The 18550-nt window shown below is 51.7% G+C and overlaps 1 protein-coding gene across 1 annotated transcript in view; it reads left to right on the top strand.

The window, feature by feature from the left end:
* The window catches only part of ALOX5 (arachidonate 5-lipoxygenase), a 42058-nt gene extending 24869 nt beyond the window's left edge, over window positions 1-17189 (top strand). Inside the window, exons 5-14 of the mRNA XM_065919959.1 lie at window positions 243-349; window positions 2295-2467; window positions 6553-6699; window positions 10725-10928; window positions 11675-11761; window positions 13377-13555; window positions 13859-13980; window positions 14342-14442; window positions 14759-14929; window positions 16070-17189. Coding sequence (XP_065776031.1) covers window positions 243-349; window positions 2295-2467; window positions 6553-6699; window positions 10725-10928; window positions 11675-11761; window positions 13377-13555; window positions 13859-13980; window positions 14342-14442; window positions 14759-14929; window positions 16070-16249 — 1471 coding nt within the window. The 3' untranslated portion in view covers window positions 16250-17189. The remainder of the gene's footprint in view (window positions 1-242; window positions 350-2294; window positions 2468-6552; window positions 6700-10724; window positions 10929-11674; window positions 11762-13376; window positions 13556-13858; window positions 13981-14341; window positions 14443-14758; window positions 14930-16069) is intronic.
* The last annotated feature ends 1361 nt before the right edge of the window (window positions 17190-18550 follow it).

Here is an 18550-nt window from a genome sequence, read left to right as displayed (position 1 = left end):
GAGCACTGTAGACTGTTGTTGTGGGCAGGCCACTGGGCTCTTTCTTAGGGGAGTGCAGAAGGAAGCACGTGGGCATGGGTGCCAGTTTCATCCTGCTTTCCACAAGGCCAATCAGCTGCCCCTTGGAGCTGCCCTGGGTTCAAGGCCCCTAGAGGCCCCATGAACCCCGGGTGCAAAGGGACCTGGCAGGGGGAGGCGAGGCCAGAGCGTGTGCAAGGGGGCCACCATGTCTCGATCTGCAGGATGGAGAACCTGTTCATCAACCGCTTCATGCACATGTTCCAGTCGTCCTGGAGCGACTTCGCCGACTTTGAGAAAATCTTTGTCAGGATCAGCAACACTATTTCTGGTGAGTGTGTTTTGGGGCACTCTCATGGTGCTGGGGGAGCCTTGCCTGGGCATGGGAAAGGGCTGGCCACCTGCTCCAGTCCAGGCCCTCCCTGTCCCCCAGGCTGGCACCGCCTGCACCCACACAGCACTCTCTTCTGGGGACCACTCCCCTGGCCAGAGGTTTCTACTCCTTGGATGTTCAAGGCTGAGCACCCTCAACCTCATTCCACCATCAAAAGTCCTGAAAATATCAGAATTTTTTCTTTACATAAATCAATCATTTTATATGTTTCTTAACAAAGAAAAGGCAGGAGTTAGAGTGGTTTTTTAAGCATTTACATGAAAGCAACAATGGGTTCCTTTGGACTAGGATGTGTTTGGTACAGCAGTAGCATCGTATACCTGCCAGGAATGGCATAGAATGGACCATGCAGCAACAGAAAAGTTAGGAGACAGTAAGGAAGCAAGCACAGGGAAACGGCTGCCTTCACCGACTCCTCCCCGGGCTGTCCCCCTGCCCCCCTCCTTCTCCCGCATCCCGGGCCCCCATCCTTCCTGGGCACAGGACCTGGGTTCTTTTTCTTTCTGTAGGTACCGCATTGCACAGCAGATCTCTAGAACTTATTCATCTTGCTTGATTGAAACTTCATGCTCATGGATTACTAACCCCCCCCTCCCTCTTAACCACCACCAGGCTATGCTGCTTTTTGTATTGATGTTTTCAAGACTTTTTTTTTTTTTTATGTAGACCATTTAAAAAGTCTTTATTGACTATTTTGCATTATTGTTTCTATTTTATGTTTTGGTTATTGGCCATAAGGCATATGGGAATCTTGGCTCCCCGACCAGGGATTGAACTCACACCCCCTGCACTGGAAGGCAAAGTCTTAACCACTAGACTGCCAGGGAGGTCCCTATGCTGCTCTTTGATTCTATGAGTTTGACTAATTTTGATTTTCCCTGTAAGTAGAATCATGCAGTATTTGTCCTTCTGTGACTGGCTTTTTTCATTGAGCATAATGTCCTCCAGGTTCATCTATGCTGTCATATACTGCACATATACTTTTTTTTTAGGCTGAATAGTATTCCATTGTCTGTATACACCACATTTTCTTCATCTGTCTGTAGATGAGCATTTACATGGTTGCCACATACTGGCTGTTACAGATTGTGCTGGAATGAACACGGGGATGCAGATATCTCTCTAAGATCCTGATTTCAATTCTTTGGGACGAAGACCCAGAATTGGGATTGCTGGATCACGTGGTCATTCTATTTTGAACCTTTTGAGGAAGCTCCACACTGTTCTTCAAGACAGTTGTGCATCCTGCCTTCCCATCAACTATGCACAAGGGCTCCAGCTTCTCCACAGCCTCACCAATACTTGCCTTTAAAAAAATAATAATAGTGTCCTGACAGGTGTGAGGTGGTATCTCATGGTGGTTTTGATTTGCATTTTGCTGATGATTAGTAATGTTGAGCATTTTGCCATATGCCTGCTGGCCATCTCTATGCCTTATTCAGAGAAATGTCTGTTCAAATCCTTTGCCCCTTTTCAATTGGGTTATTGGTGTTTTTGCTGTTAAGTTGTAGGAATTCCTTATATATTTTGAAATTTAACCTCTATCAGATATATGGTTTGCAAACATTTTCTCCTGTTCTGTAGGTTGTCTTTTCACTCTTGATTGTTTCCTTTACTGTGCAGAAGCTTTTTAATTTGATGCAGTCCCATTTGTCTATTTTTGTTCCTTCTGGCTAAGGAGCTAGCTCCTTAGCCTAAAGGCTAGCTCAGGGAGGATGGGGTGGTGCCCTGGCCTGACTGAGTGGTCAAGCAGTTTGGCATGGTGGGCTGTGCAGTGAACGCCTGGGAGAGGGTACCAGCAGGGACTCTGGCCCTCGGTCTGCATCAGGACGACCTCAGCCCGGCTCAGAGCTCAGGCTGAGCTGCAGTTCTCTCTCTGCAGAGCGGGTCATGAATCACTGGCAGGAAGACCTCATGTTTGGCTACCAGTTCCTGAACGGCTGCAACCCTGTGATGATCCAGCGCTGTCTGAAGTTGCCAGACAATCTGCCGGTGACCACAGAGATGGTGGAGTGCAGCCTGGAGCGGCAGCTTACCCTGGAGCAGGAGGTCGAGGTAGGATCTGGTCAGCTGGAGACAGTGGCCCAGGCCAGAGGCAGCTCGGGTGGCCGGGTCACACTCAGTCAGGCAGAAACCACGTACTGCTGGCCCATGCTTACTGGCCTCCAGGCCACTATCTCCAGGCTCTGGTTGATGGTCAGATTGGCTGCCTTCGGTGAAGTGGCCTCTTCCTTTTCCTGAGCATTTATGAAAATGGTCTTGTCCAACAGAGGTGAAAGAATTGAGAGTAACATTTCTCCATGATGCTCAGGTCTGAGAGCGTAAGATCAATGTTTTCAGTATCAATATCACAATTAAAAGAGCTCCCTCTAAAAAATAAATAAATAAATAATAAATAAAAGAGCTCCCTCTAACAAAGGACCTGTTATGGGTCAAGTATTCTGAGAGATGCTTTACATGCAGAACCGTCAATTGTTACCCACCTTGCAAAGGTAAAGAAACTGGAGAAAAAGCTAATCTCACATCAGGAAAAAACAAAACAAAACAAAAACAAAAGGAGAAAACTGATGGAACTCTGACTTTTTAATTAGAAGTCTTGGTCTTCTGCTCCTGTCCTCACCCTCTTCCCACCCCTCTTCTTGGCCCTCATCTTCAGGGTCAGCTCTCTCCAGTTCCAAGACTCATCTAGTTTTGAGACAGAAAGGGTTCAAATCTGCTCCTCTGGAGGGACTTGATGTCAACCACCTCCAGGCCGGGAGCTTGAGGCTCTGGGAATGGCCCTTAGTCTCTCGTCAGCTGGCCTCTTCCCACTAGAGCCAGGATGAGCAGGCCTCCTGCCAGCAGCCCCTCAGTGTCTAGGGGGTCTCCTACTGTTTCTAGGCACCCCATGTTGCTTGCTCGGCTCATCTTAGGAGGCTGGCAGGAGAGGGATGGTCAGTGCTGTTTGAAGGTAGACCTCCTAGCCCTCACACCCTGCCCACCGGACTCCAGAGGGCCGCCTGCCCAGGTCAGGTCCCCAGGCAGGGCTCCTGCCCAGTCACATGGACAGGTGACAGCACATACCTCCACGCAGACAGGCACACACAGCAGTGCTTCTCTGTAGACTTAATTGCTGGACATGGTAACATTGATTCAGTGATACTGATTTCAAGCTTCAAGTCAGAGAATCACTGAACCCTGAAAGTCAGCGAATCCTAGAACTGGGAGGGACTGAGCAGCCACCCACGTACCCAGCCACCCTGGCAGGGGGATCAGCCTCCACTTAGGAGTCCTTGCCACCATACTGGTCACCTTTCCTTTGAGTAATGGTCTTGGTGCTCAGCTGTGGTTTCAAGGGTGAAGCAGTAATCCAATAGCCACCATTGACTGGATCCTTAGACATGCACCACCCATCTCTTATGCATACATGGCTCCATCCCCCATCTCTTACGCATACATGGCTTCATCCCCCGCAATGTAGTTCTCAATCCCCACAATCTTTTCTGCTACCTCTCTTTGGCAGCATCTTATGAGCTACAGAGATCATAGATTTGTGGCCAACTAAAACTCCAAATTTTTTTTTCATCTTTACCTATGCAATTATTTTTTTGCAATATGAATAGGTAAATTCTACCCCTATTGTTGTTTTTGAGTCATTATCACAACTCTTCAAGAGTGTTTTAGTTCTTAGACTTTATATTAGGATTCTGTGGTTTCAAGTTAAAACCAATTTAATCTAAGAAATGCCTTGGTTGGGGCAACAGCATAAAGCAGACTGAACTAGCTGGGTCTAAGATTCAGATAATCCATTAGCATCATTTCTCCAGTTATCAATTTTCTGCTGCTGTTGGAATTATTTTTTTTTCTGAGGGTGTCCTTATGTGGAGATAAATATGACCACTAAGAACTTCAGACTTACCTTCCATCCTTTTAGCAAACACTGCTGAATCCCAGAAAAAAAGTCCCTATTTCCCAACACTTTTAGCAAATGTCATGGGTCCAGTTTGAGTTGTGAGACAATTCCCTGAGTGACTACTGGCTGTAGCCAGTCACTACAGCCAGGAGAATGGAGAATGCTGACCAAAAGGAGAGGACAGGGACACCAGATAAGCAAGACCACCTGTATCTTCTACAGAACCTAGAATATCAGAACTGAGAGATACAGTTGGCTCCTCACTTTCCAGAAGGATGAAATCACAGTCCAGAGAAAGGAGGTGGCCTGGAATGACAGAGAAATTCCCTATAGGCAGCCCCAAATCCCAGGCCTCCTGGTTCCCAGGGTCTCCCTTTAGCCTGTCATTCATCAAGTTAAATAATTTGGTCTGCTCAAGAGTTGATTGGCAGCCATTTCTTCTGCACAGTGGTCACTGATGGCCACTCTGCTCTGAAAGTCCATTTGTCCAGCCCATCTCAGAAGCCCAACCAGCCCCGTGACCCACCAGGCCTGGGTGTCTCCAGTTTCTGGCCAAGGTGTCCTGAGGGACCATCACATACTCTCCTGGAGGCAGCCTATCCCCACCTTTCCTCTGCCCTGACTGGCCAAGGGCACCCTTACCTCTTTCACCGACCCTGTCCCCTTCCTGCCACTCAGGCTGATGCTCAGAGCTCATCACTGGTGTCCGACAACTGCCAGGTCCTGCAGCTGGTGTTCCTGAGGCCTGTGAGCTGTGGTCACCTGGCGCCCTCTGCTGGCAGACATATGGACATGCAGCTGACTTGAGCACCTGTTCACATGTCTCTATCTACCACATCTACCCTGAGCTTCCCCAACCAGATTGTAACCCCTGCCTCCATTTCTAGCTTAAAACACAAGAAGCACCATTTGTCCTCCACCCAGACTCTGCCAGCTCTGGCCTGAGCAGGCCCCGGCCCTGCAAAAGGAGCCCTCACGACGCTCAGGTTAGGCTCCATCTTGGTAGCTCAGATGGTAAAGAATCTGCATGCAATGGAGGAGACCCCAGGTTCGATCCCTGGATTAGGAAAATCCCCTGGAGAAGGGAATGGCTACCTACTCCAGTATTCTTGGAGAAGGCAACGGCAATCCACTCTAGTATTCTTGCCTGGAAAATCTGATGGACAGAGGAGCCTGGTAGGCTGCAGTTCATGGAGTTGGGAAGAGTCGGACACGACTGAGTGACTTCACTTTCACTTTTCACTTTGATGCACTGGAGAAGGAAATGGCAACCCACTCCAGTGTTCTTGCCTGGAGAATCCCAGGGACGGCAGAGCATGGTGGGCTGCTGTCTATGGGGTCGCACAGAGTCGGACACGACTGAAGCAGCTTAGCAGCAGCAGTAGTCAATATTCTTGCTTGGAGAATTCCATGGACAGAGGAGCCTGGAAGGCTACAGTCCATGGGGTCACAGAGTCACACATGACTGAGCGACTAACACACGTAGGGGACTCAAGTGTAACCTGGGGTGGGTGACTTGCTACCTTCCCCATATGCATTTTTGTTTTATATTGAAGTGTGATATCTACAGGAACCAAGAGTGGCAGCAAGCTCAATGATGGCTTGGTAGCACCAAGTTACCCAGCCATGCCAGAAACTCACACCAGGACACAGAACACACACTACCCCTGCAGACCCCACCCCCACCCTTGTAGACCTCCTTACCCCTGAAGACCCTCCCTTAAAACCTCAGGGCCCCCCAGCCCTGACTACCCCTCCTGACACGGTGGACACCCGCTTTTGAACCTCAGAAGCTCCCTCCTGCCACCTTTCCATCTCTCCTCCCAAGGGTAACATTTGTCCTGACTCCAACACTCGAGTTTGCCCAGCTTTGAACTCTTGTAAGTGGAATCCTGCAGCATCACTCTTGGCATTTGACTTCTCTCATTTATTTCATCTAAATTCTGTCTTCTTTCTTTACTATCACTCTGGGTGGTCTTTCATGAGGCTCAACATCTTTCATGAGGCTCAGGCAGACTGCAGGTACAGCAAGTGTGTTAGGAGCCCCTGCATTTCTTCACCTTGCTGAGCCCCACCATAGCCTATGAAAACTGCTGTCAATCAGCCTTGGAGTCAGAGGACTCAAAGAACTCTAAGCTCTGAACTCCACTATGTTGACTGGACCTCCTATCCCTCCTACTGTGCCCAATCCCTGGGGTCTGTCTCAGACTGAACCTGATTTGGATGTATTTCCTCTTACCTCCTGCAGCAAGGGAACATCTTCATCGTGGACTTTAAGCTGTTGGATGGCATCGATGCCAACAAAACAGACCCCTGCACTCTGCAGTTCCTGGCCGCGCCCATCTGCTTGCTGTACAAGAATCTGGCCAACAAGATTGTCCCCATTGCCATCCAGGTAGGCGGCCCGGCCTGGTTCTCATCCTGGGTGGCTCCTTCCTCAGTAGCCAGGGCTCAGGGAGAATTTCCTGGGTGAATCCAACAAACCTCCAGGAGGGAAAGACAGCAACCCTGCCTGGAATCTCCAGGGGGAGATTAAGGCTTTGCCAGGGGGACAGGACAAACGAGAACATAGGGCTTCCTGCCAGTCGTGGGAAGGGCTGACCGTAGTGGGCAGAAAGGGCTCCACTCCACAAGATACCCTTGAACACTTCCTGGCTCTAGGGAGGACCTTCCCTGGGATGGTATGGGCTCCCCACTGCAGCATTCTGACCAGCCCCAAATCAAAACACCAGTAGGACATAGAAAACCCTAAAGATAGTATCAGGAAACTACTAGAGCTAATCAGTGAATTAGCAAAGTTGCAGGATACAAACTCAATACACAGAAATCACTTGCATTTCTATATACTAACAATGAAAAATCAGAAAGAACAATTAAGGAATCAATCCCATTCACCACTGCAAGAAAAAGAATTAAATATCTAGGAACAAACTTACCTAAGGAGACAAAAGAACTGTACACAGAAAATTATAAGACACTAATGAAAAAAATCAAAGATGACATAAACAGATGGAGAGATATTCCACGTTCCTGGGTAGGAAGAATCAGTATTGTGAAAATGACTATACTACCAAATGCAATCTACAGATTTAATGCAATCTCTATCAAATTACCAATGGCATTTTTCATAGAACTAGAACAAAAAATTTCACAATTCATATGGAAACACAAAAGACCCTGAATAGCCAAAGCAGTCTTGAGAAGAATGGAGCTGGAGGAATCAACCTTCCTGACTTCAGATTATACTACAAAGCTACAGTCATTAAGGCAGTATGGTACTGGCACAAAGACAGAACTCTGGACCAATGGAACAAGATAGAAAGCCCAGAAATAAACCCAGGTACTTATGGGTACCTTATTTTTGACAAAGGAGGCAAGAATATACAATGGGGCAAAGATAGCCTCTTCAATAAATGGTGCTGGGAAAACTGGACAGCTACATGTAAAACAATGAAATTAGAACACTTCCTAACACCATACATAAAGATAAACTCAAAATAGATTAAAGATCTAAATGTAAGACCAGAAACTATAGAAGTCTTAGAGGAAAACATAGGCAGAAGACTCAATGACATAAATCAAAGCAAGATCCTCTATGACCCACCTCCTAGAGTAATGGAAATAAAAACAAAAGTAAACAAGTGGGACCTGATTAAATTTAAAAGCTTTTACACAGCAAAGGAAACTGTAAGCAAGGTGAAAAGAAGCCCTCAAGAATGGGAGAAAGTAATAGCAAATGAAAAAACTGACAAAGATTAATTTCCAACATATACAAGCAGCTTATACAACTCAATACCAGAAAAACAAACAACCCAATCAAAAAGTGGGGAGAAGACCTAAACAAACATTTCTCCAAAGAAGACACACAGATGCCTAATAAACACATGAAAAGATGCTCAACATCACTCATTATTAGAGAAATGCAAATCAAAACTACGAGATATCACCTCACACTGGTCAGAATGGCCCTCATCAAAAAGACTACAAACAATAAATGCTGTAAAGGGTGTAGAGAAAAGGGAATGCTCTTGCACTGTTGGTGGGAGTGTAAACTGATACAGCCACTATGGAAGATGGTATGGAGATTCCTTAAAAACTAGGAATAAAACCACCATATGACCCAGCAATCCCACTCCTAGGCATATACCCTGAGGAAACCAAAATTGAAAGAGACACAAGTATCCCATTGTTCATTGCAGCACTATTTACAATAGTTAGAATATGGAAGCAACCTAGATGTCCATCGACAGATGAATGGATTAAGAAGTTGTGGTACATATACACAATGGAATATTACTCAGCCATAAAAAGGAATGCATTTGAGTCAGTTCTAATGAGGTGGATGAACCTAGAACCTATTATACAGAGTGAAGTGAGTCAGAAAGAGAAAGATAAATACCATATTCTAACACATACACGGAATCTAGAAAAATGGTACTGAAGAATTTAATTAAAGGGCAGCAATGGAGAAACAGACATAGAGAATAGACTTATGGACACGGGGAGAGGGGAGGAGAGGGTGAGATGTATGGAGAGAGTAACATGGAAACTTACATTACCATATGTAAAATAGACAGTCAATGGGAATTTGCTGTGTGGCTCAGGAAGCTCAAACAGGGACTCTGTATCAACCTAGACAGGTGGGATGGGGAGGGGGATGGAAGGGAGGTCCAAAAGGGAGGAGATACATGTATACCTATGGCTGATTCATGTTGAGGTTTGACAGAAAACAGCAAAATTCTGTAAAGCAATTATCCTTCAATAAAAAATAAATTAATTAAAAAAAAAAAAACAAAACACCAGTAGGGCCTGAGCAGGTGAAGCTGTGAGATGAGCTCGAAGCTGAGGTTGCCGAGGGAGGACCATGGAGGTCAGGAACCATTGCAGTCCTAAGATGCTCCCGGTTCCTGTCTCCACCGAGGATGATGGAGGAGGAGAGGGGTGCAGTTTGGAGGAGGGACAGGCGGGGCCAGAGCTTCCTCTCTCCCCGTTCCTGGCTGCATCTGCTTTCTCAGGGTATCACGCCACGGCAACACTGTGGGAGATGTTACACCAGCAGCAGGAAACCACGCCGAGGCCAGGACCTGGCGTGGGTCTGTGAAGGAGCGAGGCTTCACAGGGCCCCCAAGGGGAAGGCAGACAGGCACTCAGCAAACAGCACCCTAAGTCAGTCATGAACCCGGCAGTGGGTGCCATGGGCATGAGCAGCTAGTCTTGCCAGATGTTAACCGCCTGCCAAAATTATCCCAAGGGTTTGCCCACACAGTCCACAATCCCTTACTCTCAATTCTGAAATCTAAAACTTCGATTCTCAAAAAATTTGCAGCAGATTCATTGGCAGCAAAGCTTGCTCTGAACCAATGTGCATGCATTCTCCATCGCTCAGTCATGTCTGAACCTTTGCAACTCTATGGACTAGCCCACCAGGGTCCTCTGTCCGTGGGGTTCTCCAGGCAAGAATACTGGAGTGGGTTGCCATTTCCTCCTCCAGGGGATCTTCCTGATAGAAGGGAATACTTAAGAGGATTTCTCCCACTCAGTGTGAAAGGTGTGTTTCATGCAGAAATATTAGCATGATTGAGTGTAAAATATTGTGTTGGCGCAAACCCAGGGAGAGGAAGACAGGTGTCACATAATGATGTGTAAACGCTGCTAAAAATCCTAAAAATCCTGGATTCTGAAACATTTGGCCATCAGGGTTTCAGACCAGAAAACCTGCCTTTATTTACATAATTGTCACTACAACCCTCTGAGTAGGCAGGCACTCCATCTGCTGATCATTTTAAGCAGATAAGGGAACCGAGGCACCAGGGCACACAGTCAGTGGCAGAACTGAGATGGGGCCAGGTCATCTGACTCCAGAGTTTGTGTCCCCCTCCCCCGCCCCCCACCTCTAATCAATCAAGGGCAAGAAGGGGATTCAGAAGCACCCAGACAGAGGCTGGGGAGCAGCAGCATTTAAGGGGAGAGCCAAGGAAGGAAAAATCAGGAGACCAGAAAGCAGCTGCAGAGAAGTGGGTGGGACCGGGAGGCAGGGGCAGAGATGGGGAGCGGGTGGAAGACCACTGCCCACACCTTCTCACACCACAGCATTCACCCCGTGTTGTCGCCTTCACCCCCTTTCATTCACTTCCCCTAGTAACTGCCAGGCGAACAGACCCTGTCCCCTTGTTAACGACAGTGAAGGTGGAGTTCGTAAAGGCTAAGTTGTCCAGGGTCCCACAGGTAATAAATGATGTAGCCGGGAGGAGAAATTGTTACAAACCCTGGGCCTCTGCCCTCCTCCGTGATCCTCTCATGATGCAAAGTCTCTGTTTAAGAAATCTGGATTCTCCTGGGATTTCCTGAGAGGCCAGACTCTCCTATGGTTACAATCTGGAGCAAAATATTGCAATGCCTTCTCTTTCTCCAACGTATCAGCTCAACCAGGTGCCGGGAGAAGAGAATCCCATTTTTCTCCCTTCGGATGCAAAGTATGACTGGCTCCTGGCCAAGATCTGGGTGCGCTCCAGTGACTTCCACGTTCACCAGACCATCACCCACCTTCTGCGCACACATCTGGTGTCTGAGGTGTTTGGCATCGCCATGTACCGCCAGCTGCCTGCCGTGCACCCCATTTTCAAGGTACAGCAAGCTCCTGCCTCACCCTGGAGGGAGAGGTAACAGATATGGGGGTAGAGGACAGAAGGAACGGAGGAGGGGCCCCGAAATCCCCACAGGCCTGAGGCTGGGAGAGGCTGTAAGAGAGCCCTGGAGAGGCTGGGGAGGCGGGGAGGCACCCCCAGGAAGAAAGCAGCTCAGAGCCTGCTGGGTCCTGCGGACATGGGGCGGGGGCTGGTACCTGGGCCTGCCCTGGCTCTGGCTAGCCTTGGGGGAGGCAGCAGAGTCTGAAGAGACAAATGAGTTCAGTGCTGCTCTGTCTGATCCCAGGGGGCAGCCCCACATTCACTGCCCTCCTCTCTCCTGAATCATGCGGACACTGACTGCTGGAGCGATTGCAGGCTTAAATTACCTCCATTACCCCTGCCCTCTAGGATCACTGTCAGGGTTGACATAGTAGACAAATTCGGAGAATTTCAAAGAGTGCCCAGCGCACAGTTGTGCTCTGTGCAAGCGCTGATGATGGTCATTTCGTCATGATCACTCTTGCTGAGCATCAGAGTGGCAGTCCCCAGGCTGCCATGCCAGCAGCTCTCAGCAGTGCAGGTCGACACGCCAGCTTCACTCCCTCCATGAGCCCTGGCATCGCTCCTCCAGAGTGCACTGGGGTGGGGTGGGGCTGGGGGACCTGGGGACCCCGAGGAGGCGCAGACCGGGTCGGGAGCACCTGCCCGGGCCACCTCTGAGGTCTGCTCCTGTCGCTGCACCAGCTCCTGGTGGCACACGTGCGGTTCACCATCGCCATCAACACCAAGGCCCGGGAGCAGCTCATCTGCGAGTACGGCCTCTTTGACAAGGTGAGGGCCCACCCCAGGGCCGGAAGCATCTCAGTGGCCCCCACCCGACCTGAGGCCCAGATTTCCTCTCCAGAGACCAGCCCCCTAGGCACCACCTGGGTGAAGGCCTGGGAAGGGTGGGAGGCTGGGTGTGCTCTGAGTGAAGTCTCCCATGTTTTCTGGCTGGGGTCCACCCCTTCCATCCACCCTCTCTTCCTCCTCACTTTGTCACCTCCTCCCATCCCTCCCCTCCCCTCCCCCTGGCATGTGGGTGTAAACCCTGCCTGCCTGCCCTGTGGCCCACACTAGTTTCCTGCACCTCCCCACCCACTCTGCCGCCCATCACTCTGAGCACAGCCTCCCACCCTTCCTCCCTTCCAGGCCGTGGCACTCCCAACCCACTCTTCCCTTCAGTGGGGCCTTGGGTCCCCACCCACCCATCACGCCCTCTCAGGCAGTACCCCTTGCTATGACCCCTCTGGAGGCTTACTGAGCCTGGACCCTCCCACAACCTTACCCCCAACCTTGCTCCTTTCCCACCTCCAGTTAGTAAGCCAGCCAGACCATCCCAAGGGTTGAGTCACCATTTGGGTGGAAAATGACAAAACTCATCTCAGGCCAGCTACAGCTGGAATGGGACTGTGTCGTCTCACACACCGGGACACATTTGGGCACTTCAGCTCCTCATTCTATGTTCCCTTGGGCAACGCTGGCCCGTGGCCTCCACCTCAGCACCTGGTGCTGGGCCCAAAGCCCCCCAGGCGACCCCTGTCCTCTAGGATGCCTCATACACGGCCCGGGACTCAGTGTCCCCAGGGTACAAGCCCACTGGCTGGCACTCTTCCTCTCTTTAAACTGTGTGGGCCTCACTCTCCGAGTCGGGCTCTGCAGACAGGCTTCCCCCAGTGGGAGGGGGACATCACAGTGAGCTCCAGGCTTACATTCCCACATAGTGACATCATCTTCCATGCAAAAAGAAAGTACCAGGGAGCAACTCTGTTGGTTCTGCTTGGGTCAAACACCCACCGTGGACCAGTGTCTGGACCCAGCCGCCAAGTTCTCCTTGCAAGATTCTGTGCCCTGAGCACTCAGCCATGTGTGTGCCTGCCTGCAAACACGTGTACCAGCATCTCTGCAGCTGGGATGATGACCAGCAGCCCTCACTAGGCACACAAGAGACCCTCAGCAGAGTGGTGTGTGTCCTGGGGTCCAGTGTATGCCCCTGTCTTATGCTCAAAGATCAGGTCTCTGAGAGCAATGCGCAGCTCCAGGCAGCTCAGAACTAGCTCAGAACCTGTGCTCAGAACAAGGGCAGGTCTGGTCCAGGGGTTGCTCTGGCCTGGATTCCACACTGCCTGCTGTCCTCAACTGCACCACTTGGGTGGGGAGCTCACCCCTCCCTCCTGCATCTCAGCCCCTCATATTTGGATCAGGACGAGGCTCCTCCCCATAACCTCCTCCTGGGGCTGCCCTGGGCATGCTCTGAGTTAAATGTCCCTCCCACTCCACCTCACTAGATGTGGGATTGCTCTGGTGGGCCTGGGCATCTCCCTGCCCTTTCACAGTTTCTCATGATGAGCTCTGGCCCTGGAGGAACGCGCCTTGGCTCACAGCACTTCCTCCCCTCCTGCTCAAGGCCAATGCCACCGGGGGCGGTGGGCATGTGCAGATGGTGCAGAGGGCCATGCAGGACCTGACCTACACTTCCCTGTGCTTCCCTGAGGCCATCAAGGCCAGGGGCATGGACAACACGGAAGACATTCCCTACTACTTCTACCGGGACGACGGGCTCCTGGTGTGGGAGGCCATCAAGACGTGAGTTACAGGGCTGGGGGGTCAGCTCTGGGCAGCGGGAGTTGAGGGCCTGCAGGAGGAGTGGGCGGGGCTCTGACGGTCATGACCAGGGGTGCTGGCCCGCTGCCTCAGTGGGCCGGGAGGCCTGGCTCATTGTCAGGGCAGTGATGGGGGAATGGGGCTATGGCAGGTTGGACAGGGGTGGGGGAGAGGGTGACCTGAATCCAGACATCAAGTGACAGGGTCACGGATGGGGCCAAGGGGACAGTTCTGCAGACCCTGGCTGGTCACCCACTCTTGGCTGGGCCTCTCCTCCTGGGCCAGGTTCACGGCCGAGGTGGTGGACATCTACTACGAGAGCAACCAGGTGGTGGAGGAGGACCAGGAGCTACAGGACTTCGTGAAGGACGTTTATATGTACGGCATGCGGGGCAAGAAGGCCTCAGGTGGGGACCACTCTCCAGCCCGCGGCCCCCTCTCTCTCCCCTGTACCACTGAATTGCTTTAGGTGATGCTGGCCGTTGGCCTCCATCTTCGCACCTGGGGCTGAGCCCACGGTTCCCAGGGGACCCCTGACCTTCAGTGTACCCCACCGGGATATTTCAGGGGCTTTCCAAGAGCCAGGGCAGAAGCAACTGGAATACTGGGCCAAGCAGCCGTGTTCTTCCAGTGCATCTTGCTCATGCCCGGGCCCTCCCAACACTGGTGTGTGGGCACCCGGGACCTGTATGCGTGGGAGTGGGTGTCTGCTGGTCGGGTGGCCTTCCCTGGGGTTGGGGCCTCAGCCAGCCCAGGGGTCTCCCTTAGGCTTCCCCAAGTGCATCAAGACCAAGGAGAAGCTGTGTGAGTACCTGACTGTGGTGATCTTCACGGCCTCAGCCCAGCACGCGGCAGTGAACTTCGGCCAGGTGGGCAAGGACAGGGCAAGCCCTCTGGGCGGGAGATGGCCAGGGCCAGCTCGGCTGCTTCTGAGGGCCCTGGGTGGGCCGCCCTACTTTCTCAACAGGAGTGGGGACAGAGGGGCGGAGGGGCCAGGAGTCTGGTGTTCCCGGTGGCCAGTGGAGTTCGGTTCTGTGCTAAGCACTGGATGCCAGTATGAGGGAGGGGGCTTCCCTAGCCCCACTGGAGTTGGAGGAAGGGGCTCGGGGAGGTGGCTCGGGAGGCAGAGGTGGGTGAGGGCTGCCCTGCAGGGGCACCCAGCCGGGTCGGTGGCTGTCCCTGCAGTATGACTGGTGCTCCTGGATCCCCAACGCCCCCCCGACCATGCGAGCCCCGCCACCGACGGCCAAGGGTGTGGTCACCATCGAGCAGATTGTGGACACGCTGCCCGACCGTGGCCGCTCCTGCTGGCATCTGGGCGCAGTGTGGGCACTGAGTCAGTTCCAGGACAATGAGGTGAGACCGGATTTAACCCCTTCCTCAGTCCCAGGGTTTTGTGATTCAGGGCTCAGGCTGTACCCCTGCTGGCCAGGAATCCTGACTTGCAAGGCTGGAGGGACCTGTGAGGTCCTCAGGCTAGAGCCTGGATGGAGCTCAGAGTGGGATGGGGCAGGAGAGCAGGGGTCACTGCTCCACCGTGATGCTCCCCACAAGGGCACACCCCACCCGTCCCCACTGTTGGCAAAGCTCATCCATGTGGATTTCTCCCTGGCACCCCACAGGTGAGGGCTGAGTTGACTGGTTATCTTTTGAGACGTTTCCATACTCATACAACCTGTTGAACCTAATTCCAAAGCCCCAAAGCTGGCTCTCAGACACCACCCCCTGGTGTTAGCTCAGTGCTGCCAAGAATGACTGGTCGGTGGAACTGGCCCCAGACCCACCGGCATTTGTTGGCAGTGTGTTGCTTTGGGACCTTTGTCTTGGTCCCTAACATCTTCACATATAGGTCTCAGCACGTGTGTTCAACAGAACCAGTACATTCCTTGTAGAGGAATTCCTTGGTCAAAGAATGCTGAGACTGAATGGCCCTCCACAAACTGAATCCAACATCCCGTCAACAGTGCAGAACACTTCTCCCATCCTGCCCAGCCCTGGCTATGAAACTTCCCAATTTTAACATTCTCGGATCTTGTTTCTAAAAGATACACCTAGTTCCAATTTGCAGACATTTGTGTGAGCGTGCAAATGGGCACACCACCCCAGCAGAGCCTGGTTGTGACTGACCTGGGCTGGAGAGAAGGCCAGACTGGCCCTGTGCCCCTGTGGCCCCGACACCAGGCAGGAGTGTGCCTGGGGACTGGGCCACATGCCCACCACAGCCAGGACCACTCCAGCCTCCATCCACATCTGCCTGAGCCATTACCGGTCCTTATAACCTCCCTGCAGCGGGGCATTGATCTGCATTGATCTGTGAGACCCCAACCCAAGAGCATACTCGGGTGCTCTGAGCAGGTGGCAAGGGGTGGAGATGCGGGGAGCGGTGATGAACACAAGAATTGACTCCCAGAGGCTGGGCTCTGGGGACAGGACGAGTCCTGTCGGTTTACATCGCCTCATCACAGGTTAACCTGTCTCTGTCTGTCTGGGCCTCAGCTGTTCCTGGGCATGTACCCGGAGGAGCATTTCATCGAGAAGCCAGTAAAGGAGGCCATGGCCCGGTTCCGTAAGAACCTCGACTCCATCGTCAGCGTGATCGCCGAGCGCAACAAGAATAAGAAGCTGCCTTATTACTACTTGTCCCCAGACCGGATTCCCAATAGCGTGGCCATCTGAGTAGCCGCCTGAGCCCGTCTCATTGCAGGACGCCCAGCTGCTCGAGGCTGGGCTCGACTGCCAGACCGCAGCCTGCTGGGTTGGGTGGGTTCCCAGGGTCGCCAAGGGGAGGGCCTTCGGGTTCCTGGGAAGTGGCCTGTGGGACCCAGGCTCCTGGCTTCAAACCAAACACTCCCGACTGGACCACAGAGTAGCTCAGCTTTGGAGTATTTTCCTGTTTGTTCATCAGTCTTTAGCAAGTGCCATACTTTGATCAGAGCATGTTAGGACTGCAGGGACCTTTCCTACACAGAACAGGACTATGCCCCTTCCAGCCCTTTCACCCAGCTCGGCGCTTCATGGTAGGCAGCCCAGGAGAGCAACACAAATGATGGATGTTCTTGCTGAGAAATGGGAAGATGATTTTCTGTTCTATTTATGCTTAGTCCCATCTCTTGCATTCAGTAGGTACCCAGATAAATTCTTGTTGAATGAATTAAGAACTGGTTGTTATAAAAATAAAGGAGTTGGCTCAAAACAAGTCTTCAACATGCTATTGGGGTTCCAATCACCCCAAACAGCTCACATCCCCTCCCAAACCCCTCCCAAACAGCTCACAGCCCAAACCCCTCCCCACACAAAAAAGCCATAATCTTTGTGATCCCATCTAGGCAAAGCTGCCCCCGTTCCGTTTGGAGAAAAGGTACTTTTCTCTCCTCTTTGCCCAGAAAGTTCCTACACTTCCTTCAGAACACACTTCCTTCAGGACACCTCCTATGTCTGTGAACGAGCCCCAGGACCAGGGCTCTCAGGTGACTAGATTTTATGGACCAAAAAAGTTTTGCAGGAAAAATCAGGAGGGACATTGTTACCAAGTTTTTGTTGCTATGAACCACCCAATCCACAAAATCACCCCCACCAGAGGGAGGTTCAAGAGGGAAGGGACAAACTCTACCAACGGCTGATTCATGTTGATGTTTGGCAGAAACCAACACAATTCTGTAAAGCAATTATCCTTCAATTAAAAAATAAATTAAAAAAAATCACCCCCACCAAGAGCTACCATCTGCTCTCATCACTGTTCTGTAATAGGGCGTTTAACAACAGAAAAGTGGGAGAATGAGGGTAACAGACTACTCTTTCTCGCAACAACTATGTTGTCTTTTTCCCATCTAACCCCTGGTCCCCCCACAGTGGTGCCAGGCAACACAGTGAGGCCAGCTCCCCTCTGCCAAGACCCTGGCTCTGTGTGTCTTGAATGAAAGGGTGGAAGCTAGACGAAGGGACCAAAGTGGAACCCAGTTCGGCTCCCTGGACCACTGGACCTCCAGACACCTACTTCATGCAGAGGGGACCCTGCAACGCCCCCACAGAGCCTGGACTCTCTCATTTCAGCTCCCAGAAGCAGCTTGGCGAGGCAGGCCAGATGAGGCTTCTCTGACAGCTGAAGGGCCGAGGGAAGCTCTCAGCTCAGGACAGCAGGCTCATCCCTTCGTCCTTTTACTCCTGAACTAACCTCAGCTCTATCCAGAACCAGCAACAGAGATGCATAGCAGGACAACTGGTCATGGGGACCTCTGAGACTGGGAGAAAGGACAGGCCCTAGAAGAGGCCGTCTACACCTCTGTCACCACATGGGCTGTGCACCAACTCCAGGGGCACCGATCACACAGACCAAGGGCTGGAAAACTTTTTCTATAAAGGAGCATGTAAATACTGTAGGCTTTCCAGGACACAGGGTCTGCCAGTGTAGCAGGAAATAAGCTGAACACAGCACAGCCACGAAGGGACAAGGCTGTGTGTCTGTATTTACCAAACAGGAGGCTGGTCTGTGAGCACCAGTGGCCACCCCCTGACCTAGAGGACTGGAAGTTCCCCTAGCAATGTGCCTTAACCCATCATTCTGTGGCTCACTTCGAAGGGCGAAGAGGCTTGGGGGTGGCGTTGTTTCAAAGCCTCGCTGCAACAAGACCTTATTCGGTGTCAAACTCACTAAAATTCATCGGGTCCCCAAAGAATCGAAGCCCCTCACATTCTTACAGATTTCTCTTCCAGCTCCAGGCTCCCAACATTCCCTCCAACCAACAGTTGACAGCAAGTGAGCCCAGGGGGGCACTAGTCTCTGTCCCTCCTGCAAGCACACTCCTGAGCAGGTTCAGATGTTCTGCGGCCATCCCCTCCTTTAGGAGCTTCCACAGCTGCGTTCAGTTCCCAGGACCTGTTCTCCCAAGTCAGGCAAGAAGGACGTTAGCAAAGCAACCCCCTGAGTAGCTCCCCAGTCTCCTGGCTGCCCTCTGTGGTGCCCTGAACTTGGGGGCCAAG

This window comes from Muntiacus reevesi, chromosome 2 (genome assembly GCF_963930625.1).
Source record: "Muntiacus reevesi chromosome 2, mMunRee1.1, whole genome shotgun sequence".
Lineage (NCBI taxonomy): Eukaryota > Metazoa > Chordata > Mammalia > Artiodactyla > Cervidae > Muntiacus > Muntiacus reevesi.
Note: the sequence above shows the minus strand (reverse complement) of the source record. Positions and strands in the feature narration are given on the sequence as shown.